Source organism: Maniola jurtina, chromosome 19 (genome assembly GCF_905333055.1).
Source record: "Maniola jurtina chromosome 19, ilManJurt1.1, whole genome shotgun sequence".
Lineage (NCBI taxonomy): Eukaryota > Metazoa > Arthropoda > Insecta > Lepidoptera > Nymphalidae > Maniola > Maniola jurtina.
The window spans coordinates 2,106,007-2,129,013 of record NC_060047.1 but is presented as its reverse complement, the minus strand read 5'-3'; the positions used below and the strand labels follow the sequence as shown (position 1 = coordinate 2,129,013).

At 37.1% G+C, this 23,007-nt stretch overlaps 1 protein-coding gene across 3 annotated transcripts in view; it reads left to right on the top strand.

Annotated features, from left to right (window-relative positions):
- The window catches only part of LOC123874751 (hemicentin-1-like), a 156,524-nt gene that overhangs the window by 72,834 nt on the left and 60,683 nt on the right, over window positions 1-23,007 (top strand). For all 3 annotated transcript variants that reach the window (XM_045920239.1, XM_045920238.1, XM_045920237.1), the window contains exons 4-5: window positions 5,493-5,701; window positions 22,316-22,426. In XM_045920239.1, the coding sequence (XP_045776195.1) occupies window positions 5,493-5,701; window positions 22,316-22,426 (320 nt within the window). The remainder of the gene's footprint in view (window positions 1-5,492; window positions 5,702-22,315; window positions 22,427-23,007) is intronic.

Sequence of the window (23,007 nt, the reverse complement as noted above, 5' to 3'; positions counted from 1 at the left end):
CTATAGCTAATTTCTTAAACTGGACCTTTTCAAGTAAAGATTTTTTATAAATCTGTGAGGATGATACTGCCATTGGCGCAATTCAAGTGCCATAAGCCTACTTTGTCGTATTAGTTTACAAATTGCGAAAAACCAAATTAAATTTGAATATCGCGGGCAGACCCGTCTCATGCCCCTCGAAACGGATAGGTATAACTCTGAAAAGTTGAGGTGCGTGCCGGGGATCGATTCTCAGACCCCACGAACTCCTGTTCGGGGGGGTCACTAGGCTATCGCCCCTTACAAATCAGACCAACGCCATCATAAACATAATAATTAGCGAAGATAATTTAGTAATTTTATTCATTTGCCACATGCTAACGTAATAAATTGAATTTACTACGATTTCCTGTGTAGGAACATCAATTAAAAATTCAGGGGCACGCGCGCTCGGAATCGTTGAGTGGTTTTGAACGACTGTTCGTAATGTATAATAATGTTAATTACCCTCATTTTACGAGTGGGCAAACGTGACATACCGTAGCTTGTTATTATATTCCATCCTTTAGATTTTTACTGATTTTAAGGGTTCAAAAGGAACCCTTATGAGATCACTTTGTTGTCTGTCTGTCGATCCATCTGTCGATCTGTCTGTGGCGTCTGTCAAGAAAACCTATTTTTTTTTTCCTAATTTATTTTGCCATTACATTTTTTAGATTAAAACTCTCAACGCGTTCAAACTGTGCCTTCGCGTAAGTTTTGGGAGGGCATTCCAAATAATTCATTAAAAATTAAAAAGAAATTAATAATACCTGCTTTTTTACCCGACTGCGGCAAAGCCAAAAGGATGGGTTATGATTTTACTGAGTGACGCTTTTAAGGCTATCGTTGTCAACAATCCCCCGTCGATTTCCTACGTATGATATTATTGTTCTTATCTCTATCTGCCCTGGTTCGTGCATTCTCGGTTCCTAGATCGGTACATTTGTGATAACTAATTGAAATTGCCGTGATTGGCTGAATTTACCATGTTCTTGCTGCGACAGTGAGTTTGAGCCACTAGCGGAACAATGTTAACCGGTCAGAAATGATTGCAATTAGTCAACCTGTTTGACGTCCGTGTTCTGTTTTCGATTACAAAAAAGAAAAAATTGTTGTTGCAATCATCAATTTTAGCAAATAGTGAAAGAGAGTCGGCCAATCAGAGGTCACAACTACCGTCACACTTTCTGTCACACTATGGCAGTAGGCATACCGAGTAATGAAAACAATTTTTAAATTCTGTCTAGGAAGTAGTAGGGTTGCCACCTGCCTCTTTTTGATTTACAGGCTACCACCATCAAAAATACGGGGTTTAGATTTGAAGAAATTTGAAAATTTGAAGTATTTAAAGAAATAGGCGGTGGTTCTCTCTGAAATGCATGGAAAGCCTATTTAGATATTTCAGTTTATTTGTAAGTTTTGTATTTTTTCTCCGTATGTTGCCGTGTCTTGATTGGTGAACTGTGTTTGCAATGTGGTTTTAAATAAAAGATTTATTTATTTAAATAGCTTTTAAAAACTCTTAAGTTTTGTAAAGTAAAATGTTATACATTTCATGCATACAATCTTTTCATTTTAACTTAAAATTACATTTAATTTGTAATTCCACCTTCACAGTATCAATACTATGGCCGTAGCCAGGAATCGATTACGGGAGAGGTTTTATCAGGGCCGGAACTGAATCCTGTCATGAGGAAAAAAACATTCGCTCAACTTTATGGGCTAATTACCTGGTTAGTGGAATTTCGCCTTTCAATTTGACAGTGAGATAAAATACAACAATAAAAAATCGCGAGCGCAGTGAGCGTAAGTGTTTTTGGTTCAATACAGAAAAAATTAAAGTGAAAGGGAAACGAGTTTAGCCATAGCAAGATTATATTTTTAAAGCTTCCTATCCATACTAATATTACGAATACGACAGTATATCTATTTGCCTATCTATTTGTTACCCTTTCACGGCCCATCTTCTTTACCAAAATTTTGGTACTTACTATTCAGAGGTAACTTGCATCCCAGACATTTTTTTTAGGCGGCTTTTTAGCCCGGAAAATCCCCCACGGAATTTTTAAAAATCTAAATTCATGCAAACGAAATTGCGGGGTTTACACCAAGTAATACAAATTCAAAGCGCGAGTGAAGTGAGCGCGAAATGTTTGATATATTTCCAAAAAAAATTGGTAAGCAAATGCAAGAAATAGTGTAAGTATTATTTTAGGCTTAGGTTTTTGACGGCTTCCCAGGCGCAGTCGCCATTTCTAAATTTCTGGTCTGATGGGAGGCTTCGGTCATGGCTAGTTATATGGTTACTATGGCCCTAACGGCCAAGAAATTAGACTGCATCATCACTTACCACTAGAAAAGATTAAAGTCACGGGCTAACTTGTATAAAAAAGGCTTACATCCTCAAACCAAGCCCCGCTGCCTTGGCTATGACCATGATCAATATCGAGTGGGTTTCGGCTACGCATTGCCGCAAAAGGAAAATATTCTTTCTACTGGACATAACGTCAGTGTTTGATTTCGCCAGCCAGCTCCTGCTGAATTTGTAAAAAACCGGCCAAGTGCGAGTCAGACCCACGCACCGAGGGTTCCGTATTCGGGTATTTTTTCCGACATTTTACTCGAGAAATCAAAAACTGTTATGCATTAAAAAAATATGCATAAAAATAAATAAAAATCTGTTTTAGAATGAACAGGTAAAGCCCTTTCATATGATAACCCACTTGATATATGTAGTTATCTTACTTTGAAAATTGAAAATACTAATATTTGTTCATGAGCACATGACAGACGGATAGAAGGACAGATGGACAGACGGACAGACAGAAAGACTGACAGACTGACAGACAACGGAGTGATCCTATAAGAGTTCTTTTTTGCTTTTGAGTTACGGAACCCTAAAAATATTTAGTTTTATTTGCCCCGTATTTTATTTTCATAATTACAGGTTTCTGTATCCTGAAATACGGGGTAACCAGTAAAATACGGGGCCTCTGGCAACCCTATTCGGAAAACACTGTCACATTCAAGTTAATGTCAAATATTTTGTTTTCAATTACAGAAAGCTGCATCAATCATTATTACAATATTTTCTTTATTGTGATTGGCTGAAATTTTGAGTTTGAGCCAATAAACAGACTGTTTGCCAATTAAACGTCATAACAATATAAATGCCAGAAAGTTTAACCAAATAAAACAAACTTAATGAGAACCTAGTGAGAATGCAAACGGCACACAATTTATAATACATATTATGTTAGTCGTATATAATAGATATTATAGTAGTCGTTCACTTTGGTAATAGTCAGATTGTCATCAGTAAAATTGATATTGGTTGATGTATCGTAAATTATTGTTTCGGTGACAAATATTTTTATTATCTATTTATCTTTGAACAGAATGGAATAGAATGAAATGGAATGGAATACAATGATAAATTTTTATTCCTGTAAACTTTTAGGTAAACTTCAAAGTGTTTTTGGATGGTCAGAAAAATTTACCACTGGTTCGGAATGCCGTTCCTACGTTTTCTAGGGTTTCGTACCTCAAAATGAAAAACGGAACTCTTATAGGATCACTTTGTTGTCTATCTGTCTGTCTGTCGTGTGTGTCAAGAAAACCTCTAGGGTACCCGTTGACTCAAAACCATGAAATTTGGCAGGTAACCTAACTGCGTAATTTTGGGTAGTTTTTTTAATCGATAAAGAAAGTTTGCGACATTGTTCAATAAAAAATTTGGATTCCAACTCCTCAATCCTGATGTTGCAGGGGACCTGACTACTAAAGCTAATGGGCTTTAAAAAGTGTCGATTATTAATTGATATTGAAGGTATCTATACCAAGTAAACACTTTGTCGTTGACCTCAACCCTGATGCTGTAAGAAATTGCATTCCTAAATCCTGGTGATCCCTCGGGATTTGAAAAGGATCATCCGTTTAAATATTCTTACGTGATACAGAAACAAGTTGCATCCCGGGGACCGGCTATTACGGAGAGGCAACTTTTGTTCTGGGAAATGAAAGGATCGGGATTTTTAAAAACCTAAATCCACGCGAGCGAAGCTGTGGGCATTAGCTAGTTGTAAATATATTTAAAAGCTACTATAAGATAATAGATAAGGTACTTATTTCCTTATATTTTTATTGTATGGCAGCGCGCGGTTTTAAATTATAAATTGCACGTCCTGTCCTTTTCTGTAATACATTTTTTTCTCAATATCTACCGCTTTATCTCATAGCAAGAGTCCGTAAGACATAGTACAGTGAAAATAGGCAAAATATACAATTTTTGCAGTTTCCACGTCAGTACCTGTCGAATTTTTCTAACAGATTTCTAATTTTTTTAAGCAGCAGAGCTGAGTTTACCATCAAGTGTTGATATGTGGGTGTTCCATAGAAGCTTTGCATCTAACATTATACCGAGAAACACGGGGTTCTCCTTTATTTTCAACATATGATTATTTATCAATGAACTTATGTCATTTAAGGTCCTGGTATTGGGCAGTGTGAATTCAACACACTTAGATTTCTTTGCATTTGGAAGTAAATTGTTAGCAATAAATCAGAGAGTGACCTGTGATATGGCATTACATATAGTATACATTGTCAAAAATTATAATATTAAAGCTGTGCGTATTGCGTGAGGAATAGGTTGCAAGAGAGTTGCAACTTGCAGGGTTTGATGCATGCGCTATTGCCAGCAAACATGAGACATATTTTTATCTACAGGCAACGTCTGAGTAGGTAACGCATATGTCTAACGCAAGTTGAAATGTACCAGTGTATTTAGTTAGACCTATCGACAAGTTTGGAGTTGGGTGCAGTCTAAATGTGGCCCGTGTGTTTAGACTGTCAGTTTCTGTCAGTTTCACGTGTCGTCCCCCGTACTTCACCACCCCGCTTGCACAAATCGAGACAGCACGAAATTTTCAAGATTTCTGGGTGTAATTTCTGGTTTTCGTAGTTCCCACACAATTATAACAATATAAAATATATAACGATAATTTTTTTTACTACATAATATTCATTAAATTTTCTAGGTCTGTGGTTTTTCCAAATTTCATTAAATTGCTCCATTGTCTAGAAAAACGAGCACAAAGTTGGGCCTTTTTTTAAAGAAAAATACAAATCTTTGAGCCCCTGTAATTTCAAAACTACATATTATTAGAAAAATCTAAAACACCACAGACACAGATATTAGTTTCTAGACTATGTCTGCAAAATTTCATGGACTTTGGTTGCTTAATATTCAAATGAAATGGGAACTACGATTGTATGGAGTAAGTGACGGAGAGAGTCCTGTTAATACCTACATCTCCTCAAAAGTAAGTTTAATATCCTTGAAGATTGGTCGCTAACCTTAAATATAATAAAACAAACCCTTTCTTATCTCAGAAATAGGATTTTTATTTTCAGGGGATGCAACCCCCGGTAACCAAGCACGTAGAAATGAAATAAAAACATTGTTCCAGTTTCGACGTCCGCGGGCGCTCCTTCAACAAGGCGCTGCAGTGGTCTGACCCGAATGTGTTCGGGCCGCGCGCGTACTTCGCGACAGTGGCCCGTCCTGCCACGCTCACCCTTGACACCGTTCAGCTCGACGACGAGGGCGTGTATCGCTGTCGAGTCGACTTCAAGAACTCACCCACACGAAATTTTCAGATACGGCTCTCTGTTATTGGTAAGTACCTGGTACATGCATAATTTAATCCATACTAATATTGTAAATGCGAAAGTGTGTCTGTCTATGTGTCTGTCTGTCTGTCTGCTACCTTTTCACGGCCCAACAGTTTAACCGATTCTAATGAAATTTGGTACAGGGTTAGCTTATATCCCGGGAACGGACACAGGCTGCTTTTTATCCCGAAAAAAAGACTTCCCACGGGGTTCCCAAAAACCAGTCCGTTTAACCGATTTGTATGAAAGGTACCGAGGTAGCTTGCGTCCCTGTTATTGACCTAGGCAGCTTTTTATCCCGGAAAATCAAACAGTTCCCACGGGATGACCTTTCAAGTAAAGATTTTTTTTATAAACAGTTCCCACGGGATCTTCAAAAACCTAAATCCACGCGGACGAAGTCGCGGGCATCAGCTAGTTAATTATAAAAGTTGTATGTGCACATGAAAAAGACCTAAACGTTCGATTCGTACGCTGTGCCTAGGTACGTTTAGATCGTATTTCAACCGTATTCCGGACCGGTAAACTTCACACTTTATTGCGTGTTACTCTTTGCCTAATCCTCTACTTGTCAATGAAAGTCCCGTCAAAATAGGTCCAGCCGTTACAGATGTAGACAGATAGACAGACAGACAGACAAGACAGACAGACAGACAAATAATTAAACTACTTATTTACTTATCAAAATTCTAATATTAAAAGTAAAGATTAATTAGATATAAGTACATCGATGTATATAAATAATTAGGCACGAGCATCACGGATCATAGCTAATTAAGTAAAATACCTAATTGTAATGTTAACGCTTAATTATACTCCCCAGTATCTTGAAATGGGCGTAAATTCAGGGCGGAATCACACCCCCGGCCTTAATTGGTACATTCTTAATTAATTCATCATTAATAGCAATGATGCTCTGTATAGGTACTAATTAATAGCTCTCAAAGCCTTTGTCTTAATAAATGTGATTTTGATGAGTTTCTGAAATATTACTCGTATGTTTACTCGAATTATGAGCGAAGTGCTTAGGTTCGATTTCTGTGTCTAAGGAAAAATCTAGATTTTGTCTAATAGGAATGCAAACGCAGCGAAATTCTGAATTTAGAATTTTAGATTCATGTCTGTGGAACCGATGCCTAGATAATACAGAAATAGAACTAGAATAAGTTCTCAACTTCGTCCACATGGACAACACATATTTCAATCCCCTATTTTACCTCTTTAGGAGTGAAGTATTCAAAAATCCTTTCTTAGCGGATGTCTACGTTATAATATTACTATCAGCCCGATCCGTCCAATAGTTGGAGCTGTGCGTTCATAGATCAGTCAATCAGTCACCTTATCTATCTATACATATTATAATAAAATTGTAGAAAAGTGGTGTCTGTACAATGAAAATATATAAAAAAAAAGTAGCAGGGGTTGTTATTATATCGATGCCGAACCCGAAATTGTAATTATTTTTTTTGTCTGTTTGTCTGTTTGTCTGTGTGTTTGTGCACGCTAATATCAGAAACGGCTTATTCGATTTAAATACGGTTTTCACTAATATATTGTAATAAACTTCACTTAACATTTAGTGTTTATTTCATGTCAATCGGTTCATAAATAAAAAAGTTATGTCAATTTAAAGAATCACGCTGCCCGAAAAGTCACTATTCCACGCGAACGAAGTCTCGTTTTATATATTTATATTTCTTCTTCTTCTTTCTTAATGGCCATTAGAAAGCGGTAGTTCTTTATCTAAGTCTAGATCTTAGTGAAATTGATTAGTTTTTATTGTAGTACCAAATTGAAGTCATTATTGAACAGTAAAACTTTGTTCGGCCAATTTGTTAATAACGCAAGTTTTATATTAGGGTTACTGCTACTGCCTACCTACTAACAACAGATTTTATGTAGATTTAAGGGAACACGCGATTTTTTCTATGACTAGGTAAGATTTTTGTACTCTACTGACTGAGGTAAGACCTAAACCACTTGAAAAACTAAGCTTTCACAGTCTTGAACAATGGTCTAAATGACTCATAAGGTCCGCACATCGCACGAAAGCACTTTTGGAAAGAAAGAAAGAAAGAAAACGCTTATTAACCCCCGAACCAAAAAGAGGGGTGTTAAAAGTTTGACGTGTGTGTCTGTGTACCTGTGTACGTGTTTGTCTGTGGCATCGTAGCTCCCAAACTAATGAACCGATTTTTTTTTTGTTTGAAAGGTGGTTTGATCGAGAGTGTTCTTAGCTATAAACCAAGAAAATCGGGTCAGCCGTTTGAAAGTTATCAGCTCTTTTCTAGTTACTGTAACCTTCACTAATTGTCGGGGGTGTTATAAATTTTTAATTTACACTTGTATATATTTACATATTTTCATTTCTTAAACTGTGTCACACTTTACTAGTTGGTAATCCTGGCGCGTACCCTCTTGATTTTCGTTGGGCAGTACTCTTTTTATAATGGTTGAGTATCCCCATGGTACCATACTCGGCCGCACAACGGGCATGGGTCTCCTCTCAGAATAAGAAATATTGGGCCATAGTCTACCACGCTGGCTAAGTGCGGATTCACACACCTTTGATAACATTGTGGAGAACTCGCAGGCATGCTGAATTCCTCACGATGTGTCACCGTTAAAGGAAGTGATATTTCATAGTTTAAAACGCAAATAACTTCGAAAAGTTACAGGGTCATGCCCAAGATCGAATCCCCGACCACCCGATTTGGAGGCAGAGGAATTAACCACTACGCTATAGCCGCTCCAGAATATATAGAAAGTAGTAAAGAGTAGTTTACGTAGAATGTTCTAGATCTCAATTATAATACCGGATATTCCCTAGCAACATTAACATGTCCTGAACAAAATTGAGTTAGCATGTAATTTTATTATCTCCGTGGAACCACCTCGGGCCGCAAAGTCTATAAAATTTATTATATATATGTTTGTCGTGGTTTTAAATTGTAAATGAGTCCTGCTTTAATACAATGTTTTAATACAATATTCTACTGCCTGAAATCTAACAATCTGTCGAAGTCTGCCAATTTGCTCTTCGCCAGCGTGGTGAACTAAGGCCGAATCCTTCTCATTCCGAGAGGAGACCTGTAGTCAGTATTAGGCTGGTGATGGGTTGATCATGATGAATGTTGTATAATGTAAGAAGGCGATACTTTGCAGAAGTCCATGATATTTTTCGATTGTGCATTGTAAAGTCTATATCTCCAGAGGATGCTCCGGTGTCGGAGTGAAATGTGCGTCGAGTGGTTTTGGAATTAGTGTGTGTGGTGCTGCGTGGTGGTGGCGCGTATTGCTTGCTTTGTGATTAGCTTTTCCTGGAGCTAGTGGTTCCTTGTAGATCATGATGAAGCTTACATTCAAATGCGTTTAGTCTACAGAACGTAAGATTGTAATCTAACAGTTTAATGAACACAGTAATTAGCGTATTTACATCATTCCACGCTAGTATTTGTACATGAGATGCATTAGGTAATAGGTAATTTGTTAACCCGCAGTTCACTAGCGTACCTATGTCGCTTAGGTAATTTTTACAGCTCACGAACTAACACAAAGCTCATTAATATGCATAGAGCCTTAGTTTAGTAGATGCCCGTTCGGTCAAACGCAATTTATGTGTGCTGCCAATTTCCTAGGGCATTGCACTTTAATGTGCCGTTTTGTTAGGGTTCCGTACCTCAAAAGGAAGAATGAACCCTTGCAGGATCACTTTGTTGTCTGTCTGTCTGTCAAGAAACCTTTAGGGTTCTTCCTGGTGACCTAGAACCCATTGTGCCAGATCCTTTTTTCCACACACATTCAAACTGTGAAATGAACTCCCTTCTACGGTGTTCCCATTAGATTACAACATGGGGTTTTTCAAGGGGTGGACTAACAAATTCCTGAAAAGCCAGCAACACATTGGCGGTCTCTCTGGTGCTACAAATGTTCATGGGCGGCGGTAATTACTTAACATCAGGTGACCCGCCTGATCGTTTGCTCGATATTTTCATTTTCCCCTTTCATTCTGATAGTAACCCCGTGTGCAGTAGATGGGTTGACATTTTTTTTATTCAGATACAAGTTAACCCTTGACCGCAATCTCACCCGTCACCTGGTAGTAACTGATGATGCAGTCTAAGATAGAAGCGGGCTAACCTGGAAGGGGTATGGTAATTTTCATTAAAGCCATACTCCTTTGGTTTCTACCCTGCATCACGGCATCGTACCGGAACGCTAAATCGCTTGGCAGCACGGCTTTGCCGGTAGCGTGGTAACTAGCCACGACCGAAGCCTCCAACCAGACCAGACCAGTTTAGAAATTATAAAATCGAACCCAGGACCTCCTAGGTGGGCTGTCAATGGTGATGATTATGATCATCGTATTGCGTGTATGCTTTGCGTTCATACGCATCAATCAACCCCCTACGTAAAGTCTATTAGGTAAACGTAAACTTTGACCTTCGGAATGACATTGTATAAACTAGTTACAAACTAAAACTTTTTTCCACAAAAAATAAGGTCACCTTACTTTTTACGTAAACTAATAATAGAGAAAGAAATGAAAGTCTGCAGTAAAAACATTGCGTGTTACATTAACGATTGGCATTTAGTAAGACAAAAGTTATTTTTTCTAGGAAACTTGCGTATTAAAGTATAGTCTTAAAGGCAAACGGGCACTTTAGTATGGAAACCGTACCCGCGGCGGCGGACGCGAACGAAAATTATAATCAGTATGTATATTGTATATGTATGTACATTCATATACGGCTCTGATCTACAATGACAAAAAATTTAAAAGTTTCGGTATTTGAAAATGCTTGGCAAAATAATGTTCTGACTTGTCATTGACGTCTTAGTGGCTCTACTTGCTTCATTTTATTAGTATAAATGTATGTACCTCTTAGTGTGTCATATAGAAAACATCAATAACCAAATTATTTTGATATTAACGGTGATGATTAGTAAGCCGCTCGGTGCGCCAGTATAACGATGTGACTAAGTGTAAAAGAGATATGTACTATATACGTATGAATGCCTATGATCACGCGGCGCACCCGTATGCTCATAGTATAGTAAATGAATTATTTTTCAGTCATTTTTATACAAATAATATCGATTTATGCTCTTTTTATTTAATATTTAATACCCTTTTTCCCCTATTGATTTTGAATCAAATCTTTATATTATATTGTCAAAGGTTACAATATTGTCATTGTTTTAAAACTATTTTGGTTCATGTCCGCCACTTTTGGCAAAGCGGATTAGATTATGCTCGTTTCCCTTTGGTCTTATGGAGATTTTATTACAAGATTATAGGTAGGAACTAGTAGTAATTCGTTAATTAGTTGTATGGCCATAGTATACGCTGTAGAATTCATTCAAACTTCCTCACATACGTAGGAGTCAACGATAATTGTAGAAGTTTTTTTGGAATAATAACGCTGTTTGCTCCCATATCCTTCTGCATCTGGTAGAAAAATAAAACAAAAGGATCCGAGCTATTAAGATTTCGATCTTAGTTTCCATAGCCGTATTACATTTTATTAGGGTTCCGTACCCAATGAGTGCCAACGGGACTCTATTACTAAGCGTCCACTGTCCGTCCGTCTGTCAGTGGGATGTATCTCGTGAACCGTTGAAATTTTCACAGCATCTACATTGCTATTGCTGCTATAATAATAAAAATTACAAAATGGTCGCCATAAAAAAAAAAATTATGAATCTTGTACCATGGCACGGAACTCTTCGTGTGCTATTTCGACTCGCACTTGACTCATTTTTGTAGAAGATATGCCTACTTAGATGGCTTTATATTAATTCCAGACAAAATAAGATTACTATCAAGGGACACGATCAATCTTCGAGATACGAACTCCATCTAGTATTTACTGACAGTTCTGATTAATAAGGCAATACTTTTGAAGCTTATATCAGATAATGTACCTACCTAATATTATTTCATCTACTGCTATTTCATCTATTAGCTGACCCATTAGGTATGTAATACATAATATTTATCTATTAAGAATCTCTCGAAGTCCGAATAAGAGAGATTTTTGACTACCTCCCTGGCGCAGTAATACGCGCTGTGGTCTTATTAGTGGGAGGCTTCGGCCTTGGCTAGTTACCACCCTACCGGCAAAGCCGTGCTGCCAAGCGATTAAGTTTCCGGTACGATGCCGTGTACCAATGGTGTAAATTGATACCAAAGGCGTACCTATGGGTTTAAAAGAGCTGCCAAACCCCTTTCAGGTTAGACCACTTCCATCTTAGACTACATCATCACTTACCACCAGGTGTTCCGATCCAGTTGCATGGATCGTGGTAACGACGGGATTGTAGTGCTACGATAGATGAAGTTCGAAATGACATGGCCAGTAGTGAACTACGCTCTTACTTGTTCTTTTCCCTGGAACTTCACTGCTGGATAATATGCATCTTTGGGTCCCTGTTAGTAGACTGAGATCAATGCTACTCTACCATACAAACCTCTGATATTTCAAGTAGGACACTGAAAACTGTAGATAGATAGATAGATTGAACGCTTTATTGCACATAAAAACACATTGTAAAGGAACACAACACATAGAAAGAAGAAAACAGAAAAAAATATTGTGTGCAAAGGCGGCCTTATTGCTTAGAGCAATCTCTACCAGGCAACCTTCATTTATTCATTTATTTATTTCATTGCTGTCATGTACTAATAACTATATAACTTAAAGCTAAATAAGTATAGTTACATGACGCCCTGTCAGGGCATCGCAATTTACAATATATTAATTACATTTATTATACACAATCATTAAACTACCTTTGCTGAAAGGAGAACCTATAGAAGAACTATCTAGATAGATTATACGAAATACCCGAAAACTTGAATGGAATTACGTCAGATGTACACATTCCCACGGAAAAACCAACTCGGAATGTTTTAGCGTATGCGGAGAACATATAGAAGCCTTATCTAAAAAGCCAGCCTTTCAGGGGCTTTCTCAAGCGGCGATGCAAAACAAAGCTTTGTTATAACTCCTTTGAGTTTCGGGAGGCGAATGAGAGGTTACATGCGACGCGCCGTCAAAGAAACCCCGGAGTGCTCTTATCGCAATAATGTACGACGATATCAAATTTAGAGTACACGCTTTCTCGACGTGAATTAATTTGCGAAATTTTGCTTTGGGTAACGGTAAATAGGTTACTGTTCGAAATAGGTCTTGACTCTTGAGTCTTGAATACATTTTTAGCTGCATTTATTTTATTAGGCTCGGTAGGAACCAGTGGTAAAATATTATTTTGACGATTAAAAACCACTTGTGAAGTCTACTTGAATGAAAATCGATTCTATTCTGTTCTGTTCTGTCCTGTCCTGTCCTGTTCTGTTCTGTTCTGTTCTGTTCTGTTCTATTATATTATATTATTGCTGTAAGGCGGTGATGATAACCTAGTGAAGACAGCCCTTTTTTAGCAAAAGGATCAATAGGGTCAATTAAAAATAAAGAAAAATCATGATTTTTATTTAATTATTCTCTTCAACAATGAATTCTAGCCCCATAAACTACCGCTATACAAATCATCACATCATTTTATTACTGCAGTCCAATACCTTAACCGCAGTGAGGTAACTTGTGTGAAAACGAAAATATTTCTTTCAAAAGATGATCAATACTCGCTCAGCTGCTCCGGCAACTTGTTTCATTAAATTCAAATTTAGTGTTGTACTTATTAATTCAAGCGAGCGTTTTCTCGCGCCATGAGTTTGCCGCGCGGGTGCTTTTTATATTCTTCATTTTGTGTTTAAGCTTTTCGGGGTGTTTTAGAGAAGGGTAGATTTACAGTTTTTCGGGAGCACTAAAATATCATTTTGCGAAATTCGGGTCATTGACACGCTCTTTCTTCATGTTTAGGGTTCCGTACCTAAAAAGGAAAAACGGAACCCTTATAGGATCACTCTTTTGTATGTCTGTCTGTTTGTCTGTCCGTCCGTCCGTCGTGTCTGTCAAGAAATCTATAGGGTACTTCCCATTCACCTAGTATCATGAAATTTGGTAAGTAGGTAGGTCTTATAGCACAAGTAGAGGAATAAATCTGAAAACCGCGAATTTGTGGTGGTATAATAAATTAAAAAAAAAACAGAATAAAGGACTACGCTTCAATCTATATTGACCGTTTAGCTAAATATTGTATAACCAACTCCCTAGTGCAAAGTGTTTGCTGGAACGCGCGAACTGTTTGCTTTAAGTTCCATTTTAGTGCAAGTCTGCTTTTATGGGCACCAGTTTATGAGCTTTCGTCAATAATCTCCGTCAAACCAGACATCCATCTACATATTATTATACTTAATATAAATGCGAAAGTGTGTCTGTCTGTCTGTCTGCTACTTTTTCACGGCCCAACAGCTTAACCGATTTAGATGTTTGGTATAGAGGTAGCTTGCATCCCGGAAATGGTCATAGGCACCTTTTTATTCCGGAAATCAAAGAGTTCCCACGGGATTTTTAAAACCTAAATCCACGCGGACGAAGTCGCAGTCATCATCTCGTAAGACAAGTTCGAGTTCGCGATTAGTCAGATTAGAAAATGAATTGTTTTCAAATGAGCTAATATTTGGCGGAGATTGGATAAATCTAACAAGATCAGAAATTTCCAAAAGTCCTGAAACACGTATTATTGATTATCGCAAAGCATCGCCTGCTTCCATCCAAATTCTCTACATACTCGTAGATAGTATAAAACAAAGTCGCTTCCCGCCATCTATTCCTCTGTACGCTCAGGTCCTTTAAACTGTGCAATGGATTTTAATGTGATTTTCATCAATAGTTAGAGTGATTGAAGAGGTAGGTATTAGTTTAGTATTGTTTTGGGTTAAGTTACATGATGATAATTTTTCAAAATGTCGGAAGAAATCAAACCGACTGAGAGCTTTCATCGAAAATTCTGTCTTATTCTTTTGAAATTTGAAATTTGAAATAACAAAGTAACCACACACTCACACCATATTAATATCTACAATGCACCTGTGTGAAGCCAGGGTGGTTCGCTTGTAATATATGGAATATATAATCTAATAAAAATCATAATATATAATCTAAAAAATCATAAAAGTAATATATGGAATATAATATAATCCATAATATGAAAAAACTAGAGGATGCTTGCGACTTCGTCCGCGTGGATTTAGGCTTTTAAAGATCCCGTGGAAACTGTTTAATTTTCCGGGAATGCCTATGTCAATTACAGGAACGCAAGCTACCTCGGTACCAAAGTTCATACAAATCGGTTAAGCGGATGGGTTTTTAGGAATCCCGTGAGTTTTCCAGGATAAAAAGTAGCCTATGTCCGTCCCCGGGATATAAGCTATGCCTGTACCAAATTTCGTCAGAATCGGTTAAACTGTTGGGCTGTGAAAAGGTAGCAGACAGACAGACAGACACAATTTCGCATTTATAATATTAAGTACCTATGGATAAAAGATATAACCCAAATTTGAAAAAAGCCGAACAATTTGCGACATAACTTATTTAAGTAGACTCCATATTGAAGCCACCACTTCATACATAATTCAGACGCCATAATTACAAGCGTAGTCTCTGTCATACTACACAACCCGCCAGTAACAAAGTGGCCTAACCTACAATTTATCAAAATACAGATAGTTATACCAATAATAATATTGTTTTGATTTCATCTTAATCTTAATTAGCTGATAAGATTTCGCCTGGCTTTGCTCAGATAAAATTAGATACCACTCTATCCAAAAGTAGCATTGGCTATATTCATATGACATGTTAGCCTATTCTGCTTTTGGATAAAGTAGATTTCTAAAGGTGAAAGAATTATTAAAATCGCTTCATTAGTTTCAGAGTTTTATCGATTACAAACAAAAATTCTTATCTCTACCTAATTTTAGTACAATCTTGATTTTCATCAAATCGAAATTCATAAAAATGAAAAATATGTCAATGTTGCTGATGGCTTTTCATCAGTAACTCCTCAGCTTTTTTCTGGCATACATTTTGGCTTTCTGAGCCGATAGTAAACTCATAGCTAAAGAGAAACAGGCTTACTGCTTACTGATTCAAAAATAAGCGTTGTTATAAGGATCCGGAGATCAGATGCCAAAAAATCCTTTCTAAAAATTGTCCTGAGAATTAATTATTATTTAGATTATAAAAAATTCAAACAAGCATTATTATAATCGCTGACAAAGCTCATCTAAAAACCTAATTTTGGGGTTAGACCATTTTTATACTAACGGTTACACATTTTATCATCAAATATACGTAACACACGAGTAATTGTATAAGATAGCGTAAGTGATAACACACTGAGTGTTGGGGAAGGTAAATAATGATAGCTAACGTTTTCATTTCTACGTAACCTGAGGTTAGGTATATTAACGGGAACATTTTATTTAATAACTATAGATGTAGACACACGCCCACTGTATCTATACCTAAATGCGAAAGTATGTTTGTTTGTTGATATGTTGGTTTGTCCTCCAATTATGCCGCAACGGAGCTACCCGTCGAAGTGATTTTTTGCATGGATATAGAGACCTTGAGAGTGACATAATATGCTGCTTATACTCGGTGCGCGAGTCCGACTCGCACTTGTCTGTTTATTTAAATTAATTTATTCATATGTTAATTTATTTAACTTAATTTATTTTAAATGTAAACAACGTATTATCACTGAAACTATTAACAGGGCTCTCTCCGTCACTCGTTTCATACAATCGTACTTCCAATTTCATTTGAATATTAAGCAACCAAAGTCCATGAAATTTTGCAAACATATTCTAGAAACTAATATCTGTGTCTGTGGTGTTTTAGATTTTTCTAAAAATATTATGTAGTTTTAAAATTACAGGGGCTCAATGATTTGTATGAAAATTTTTAAGACCGCGTAACTTTGAAACCGAATATTTTAACTGAAATCTGGAAAACCACAGACATAGATATTAGTTTCTAGAATATGTCTGCAAAATTTCATGGACTTTGGTTGCTTAATATTCAAATGAAATTGGAACTACGATTGTATGAAACGAGTGACGGAGAGAGCCCTCTTAAAGCTACATGTTCTACAGCTATTAGCTCGCTGGCCCCACGATACGGGCCGCCATTCCGGTTTCCTCTCTAGAAGAATATTTGCATGCACGCTATAAATGTTTGTTCCAATTGCAACGCTATTTCATAATTGCAGTTTATGATTCGCTGTACGTAACTAATATTGCTTTATTGAAGTCACACACTTTAGTATTAACAGCCCTCATTATTTATTCCTATTTAAACTGAAGCTAAAATCTGGCTAATTAATTATTTATATGAGTAAAGAGTACAATCCATACTCCATACTTCACTACCCATATTATAAATGCGAAAATGTGTTTGTTTGTTGGTTTATTGGTTGGTTTTTCAATCACGTTGCAGCGAAGCAACGGATTGACGTGTTTTTTTGCATGGGTATAGTTGAAGGCTTGGAAAGTGACATAGGTTACTATTAATCCCGGAAATCAAAAAGTTCCCTTAGGATTTTTAATAGCCTATCGTGGGCATCAGCTGGTAATATTCTTAAAGTGTATCTGTCTGTCTGTACGTCCTCAACTTAGCGGATTTCTGTGAAAGGTACCGAAATAGTTTGCGTCCTGGGAACGAACATAGCTACTTTTTGTCCACGAAAGTCAAAGAGTCTAACTCTTTGACTTGTACCACAGATTTTTAAAAAACCTAAATCCACGCAAAGGAAATTTGCGGGCATCATCAATTTAAATCTATTCTAAATATTCAAAAGAAAAGTCCTGACTCATTAACTGACGCTTCAAGCGCCCAGTACCTAAAAAGCTGAAAATTTGCAAAAGACACTCCCTTCATAATAATTTAGACAACGAATAAGGCCAGACCTTTTGAAATTGCCACGGGATAGATAATCATCATCATGATTAACTTATAAGCGGCTCACTACTGAGAATGGGTCTCCTTTTAGAATGAGAAGGTCTGTCACGCTGACCCAGTATGGATTGGCAGACTTCATTCACCATTATGCAGAACTCTCAGATATACAGAACTCTTTTTCAACGTTAAAACAAGTGAAGTCGGTTCATTAGTTAAGGAGCTACGGTGCCACAGACAGATACACAATCCAAGAAATCGGTTCAGCCGTTTGAAAGTTATCAGCTCCTTTCTAGTTACTGTAACCTTCACTTGTCGGGGGTGTTATAAAGTTTTAATTTACACTTATCTGCTGTATACCAAGCGGAATCGTATTGTTTTATTGAACATAACTGCATCGAAGTCGGTATGCATATTATTTATATTGCAGCTGCGTGCATGAATTCGCGTTAGGTTTATTGTGTGCAATTTAAATAGGTGTACTCATTGTATAGTATACTTAATCATAGTATAATATTACTAACGACAGCTTTTATGTCACCTTAGGCCATATTATATAAGAGCATATTATAGACCATTTACTAATCTTAAATACAGGGAAATTGTCGCACCAGCCAGTAGTTTTTATGTTTTCTGTTTTCTGATCTCCAGCGTAAAACAGCTTTAATAAATGTTTTTTTTTCTAAACTAAATTGATAGGTCTTAATCGTCATAATTTTATGCGAGGAAAAATACAAAGAGATAGTAGATACTACTACCTGTACATTACGTATTCTGAAGTACTACATCCAGAGAGAGACCTTTTAAGTCGCTACAGTTCTACTAGACCTACTAATCTCCTAAAAAAATCAAAAGAATGAGTTTACAATGAAGTTTCATAACTCAAAATTTAAAAAAACCCCCGACACAAAAACCTCTATAAGAAATTTCAAATTAAATTCAAATTCAAATTCAATGATTTATTCAATAAGATATATCTATGTATATCTATAAATGATTTATTCAATAAGAAAGCTAGAAAAGAGCTGATAACTTTCAAACGGCTGAATCGATTTTCTTCGATTTTAGGCTAAGAACACTCTCGATCAAGCCACCTTTCAAACAAAAAAAAATAAATTTAATTCGGTTCATTCGTTTAGGAGCTACGATGCCACAGATAGATACACAGATACATAGATACACAGATACACACGTCAAACTTATAACACCCCTCTTTTTTGGTCGGGGGTTAAAAACATACTAATTACCACCCCTAACAGCGATAAAGCCTTAACTTTTCACAAAAAATACTTCACTCAATAAATGCGAAAGCGACAGGAATATTAAAAGCACCCGCGTATTCGACTAGCAACGTGAAGAGAACGCTCGCTTGAATTAATAAGTACAACACTAAATTTGAATTTAATGAAACAAGTTCGCGGAGCAGCTGAGCGCATATATCGATTTATTCGTGAAAGAAAATGAAGCGATTTGAAACGTCGATTTTATTCGTGAATATGCCTAGTAAGCGATAATAGGTATTCGAAATCGCTTTACGTTTATAAAGGGGATGTTTCAATTCATTACTCAAAAGGTGAATAATATGCCATTGATACATTTAAATAGGAGAAATGTTGTAAAGTGAAAGTGCTTTTGGTTAAAATTAGGAATCAAACGAGTCGCTGACGACGCAAGAATATGGAGCACAAAAAAAATCAAAAAAAAAACCTACTTTTTTATTTCACAATTTTTAGTGTCCCCACTGTACTACAATATGCTATGCCTAGTTAAAAACCTACTGTTTACTAAGCTATTACACTAATCGCGAGCAATTTACTCTTATCCATTGAGGTGTTCTGGTCTCCATCTCCGAAGATATTCATCAGATCTTTACCAAAATATGGTACCACCTGCAAAGTATACCCTTTCAAAAAAAAAAAAACCAAATTGGTCCAGGAGGAATCGGTGAACATACATAAAAACCAACGGATTGAGAACCTACTCCTTTTTTGAATACGGTTAATAAGAAACAAAATATGAATCATCATTCCTCATACGCATGGCTAAGGTTTAAAATCTTTTGGAATTTAGGTCTCTCTTCCGCGTTCTGCGTTTTCTATCAGTTACAATCCGAGTATCTTTAAAAACTACCTACCTGCCTAATTCTAGGTCAACGAGAAGTGCCCTAAAGGTTTTTTTGACTGACAGTCAGACAGATAGACAACAAAGTGATCCTATAAGGGTTCCGTTTTTCCTTTTGAGGTACGGAACCCTAACAAAGGATTTAGATCATTAATCATTATGGAGAACTATCAGGTATGCTGGTTTCCCCACGATGTTGTACTCCACCCTTAAGAGGGGTCTCTCCGTCACCCGCTCCATACAAACGTAGTTCGTCCCTCATTGGAATACTAACCTATTATACTCAATGGAATTTTGTAGAAACGTTCCGGGAACTAATATCTATGCCTGTGGTTTTCCAGATTTCCGTTTCAAAGTTACGCGGTCTTAAAAATTCAGATACAGATCTTTGAGCCCCTGTAATTTTAAAACTACATAATATTTTTAGAAAAAATCTAAAATACGATAGTCACAGATATTAGTTTCTAGAATATGTCTGCAAAATTTCATGGAGTTTGGTTGCTTAATATTCAAATGAAATTGGAACTACGATTGTATGGAGTAAGTGACGGAGAGAGCCCTGTTAACTGGTAAATATTTTATTCTAACCTTAATAATATGAGCTGTCTCCTATTTATTACGGACCGTGTATGTAATTGTGTGAGATTGCGCAAATGATAACGAATGAGGACGAGGGTGGGAAATAATGAACGCTAACGTTTTCATCTTTCACTAAGTGGCCGTTAGTAATGAACGTAATTTCGTCGCTGAAATTAAATAGAAGTAGCTACGTATTTCATTTCATCATTATTTCTTTTTGAGCTTCCTAAGATCACAAGAACGCGTTATCATATACCTACTAGCTGATGACCACGACTTCGTTCACGTGGATTTAGGTTTTTGAAAAATCCCATTGGAACTTTAATTTTCCGGAATTAAAAGTAGCTTATGTCACTCTTTACTTTTTCACCAAAAATCACGTCGATCCGTTGCACCATTGCGGCATGATTGAAAGACAAACCAATAAAGAATTCACATTTATTGTATGGACAGTGATGCAAAGGAGTCATAACCCTCAGCAATGAGAGATACGATGCAGGCATAGAAAGATTAAGAAAGGGTTAAACAACCAGTGCAATCTTTAAACAACTTATATCTACCCACGCGTATGAATTGCAAGAAAAACTAGTTAGCCTATAAATATTATAGTTGAATATATAGTAATTTAGAAATTGGAAAACTCAACAAGGATCGAAACCAATTAGTTCTGTCAATGGATCAAACAAATTGAGCGGCATTTGAAGGCGAAGTAATCTCATATCGACCGGAGTGGCGCTTAATTGCCGGCATCCGACTTCGATTTCAGAATTCCCTTCAAATTGGCCGACATGCAACTTACAGCAAATATTAGTATTTAGGGTTGATGAGATATTTTTATTGATTTTTGGGTTCCTTTCCTCAAAATGAAGAACGGAACCCGTATAGGATCACTTTGTTGTCTGTCTGTCCGCTTCCTTATCGGAGGTTGGGGATTCGATCCCGGGCACGCACCTCTAACTTTTCAGAGTTAGTTTTTGCTTTAACGGTGAAGGAAAACATCGTGAGGAAACCTGCATGCCTGAGAGTTCTCCATAATACTCTCAAAAGGTGGGTGAAGTCTGCAAATCACTTGGCCAGCGTGATAGACCAATTGAACAAACCCTTTCCTTCTCACTCTGAGAGGAGACCCGTGCTCTGTAGTGAGCTGGCGATGGGTTGATCATGACGAAAGAGCAAACCATTGCCGTTTAGGCTCGTACAAAGTTATCCAAGTCGATTGTATTGAACGCTTATTTAATACAGAGAAGGGTCCGAAACAGTAATTCGGTTTTGGGACCTTCCCTTTTGTTTACAGGTTGTTACTACTGCTTTGTTTCTGAAATGGTATTGAAATTGCCTGAGAGATTATTATTAATAGAGTGACCCTCTAATACTGAAAAGCATCAGGTATTACCTAGAAGATTTTTCACTTTTATTTTAAAGATACCTGGATTGTAATTGATAGGAAACACGGATCGCGGAAGAGTATTCCAAACCTTAGCCATGCGTATGAGGAGGCATAATAATTATTATAATAACTAGGCTAATAATAATTATAATAAATAGACTAGATTCGACTAGGATGGTCTGCCAATTTTTCAACCTGTCGCCCTGACCCCCGGCCGTTGTAACGTGTATGTAGGTTTATTTATTTTTATGTATGTAAATTGTAAGTCTATTAAATTTGCTATCGGCTTTTTAACCCCCGACCCAAAAAGAGGGGTGTTATAAGTTTGACGTGTGTATCTGTATATCTGTCTGTGGCATCGTAGCTTCTAAACGAATGAACTGATTTTAATTTAGTTTTTTTTTTGTTTGAAAGGTGGCTTGATCGAGAGTGTTCTTAGCTACAATCGAAGAAAATCGGTTCAGCCATTTGAAAGTTATCAGCTCTTTTCTAGTTTTCTTATAGAGGTTTTTGTATCGGGGGTTTTTTAAATTTTAGTTATTTATTATTTAAGTATTTATTTTGTACAAGGGCGTGAGAGTATAGAATATTGAATTATAATAAGAGTAGCCAGTGATAATAATATTTCCTCAAAACTAGTATCCAATAAATGTTGTTGCAGTGCCGCCACATCAGCTGATCCTGTACGACAAATCAGGGCGCGACGTGTCGGGAGTCGTCGGCCCTCTGGAGGAGGGAAACGAACTCGTCCTCGTCTGCGAAGTCAGAGGAGGTGAGCCCTTTTTCCTAGATTTTTAATGCCAACTAGAGGATGCCCACGACTTCGTCCGGGTGGATTTAGGTCAGACCCCGTGGGAACTGTTTGATTTTCCTGGATAAAGAGTTACCTATGTTAATTACTGGGACGCAAGCTACCTCGGTAACAAATTTCATACAAATCGGTTAAGCGGATGGGTTTTTGGGAATCCCGTGGGAACTCTTTGATTTTTCGGGATAAAAGCCTAGGTCCGTCCCCGGGATATAAGGTAACCCTGTACTTAATTTCGTCAGGATCGGTTAAACTGTCGGGCCGTGAAAAGATAGCAGACAGACAGACAGACACACTTTCGCATTTATAATAGTATGGATACAGGGCCAATCATATTTTGTGGACGTGCATTGTACGTAATTGTATTATGATAACACGCCACAGTAATCGACACACGAACTCCGGGGGCTCCCGGGGTATTTAGTTTCTCATACTCACTAAGTTCATCACAATAAAGTGCGGCTTTATCATTGAACTACGAGTAATTCGACGTCAGTGTGATAAGTCAGGGCGAAATTACCTACTAATGCATGATACAGTCCGTA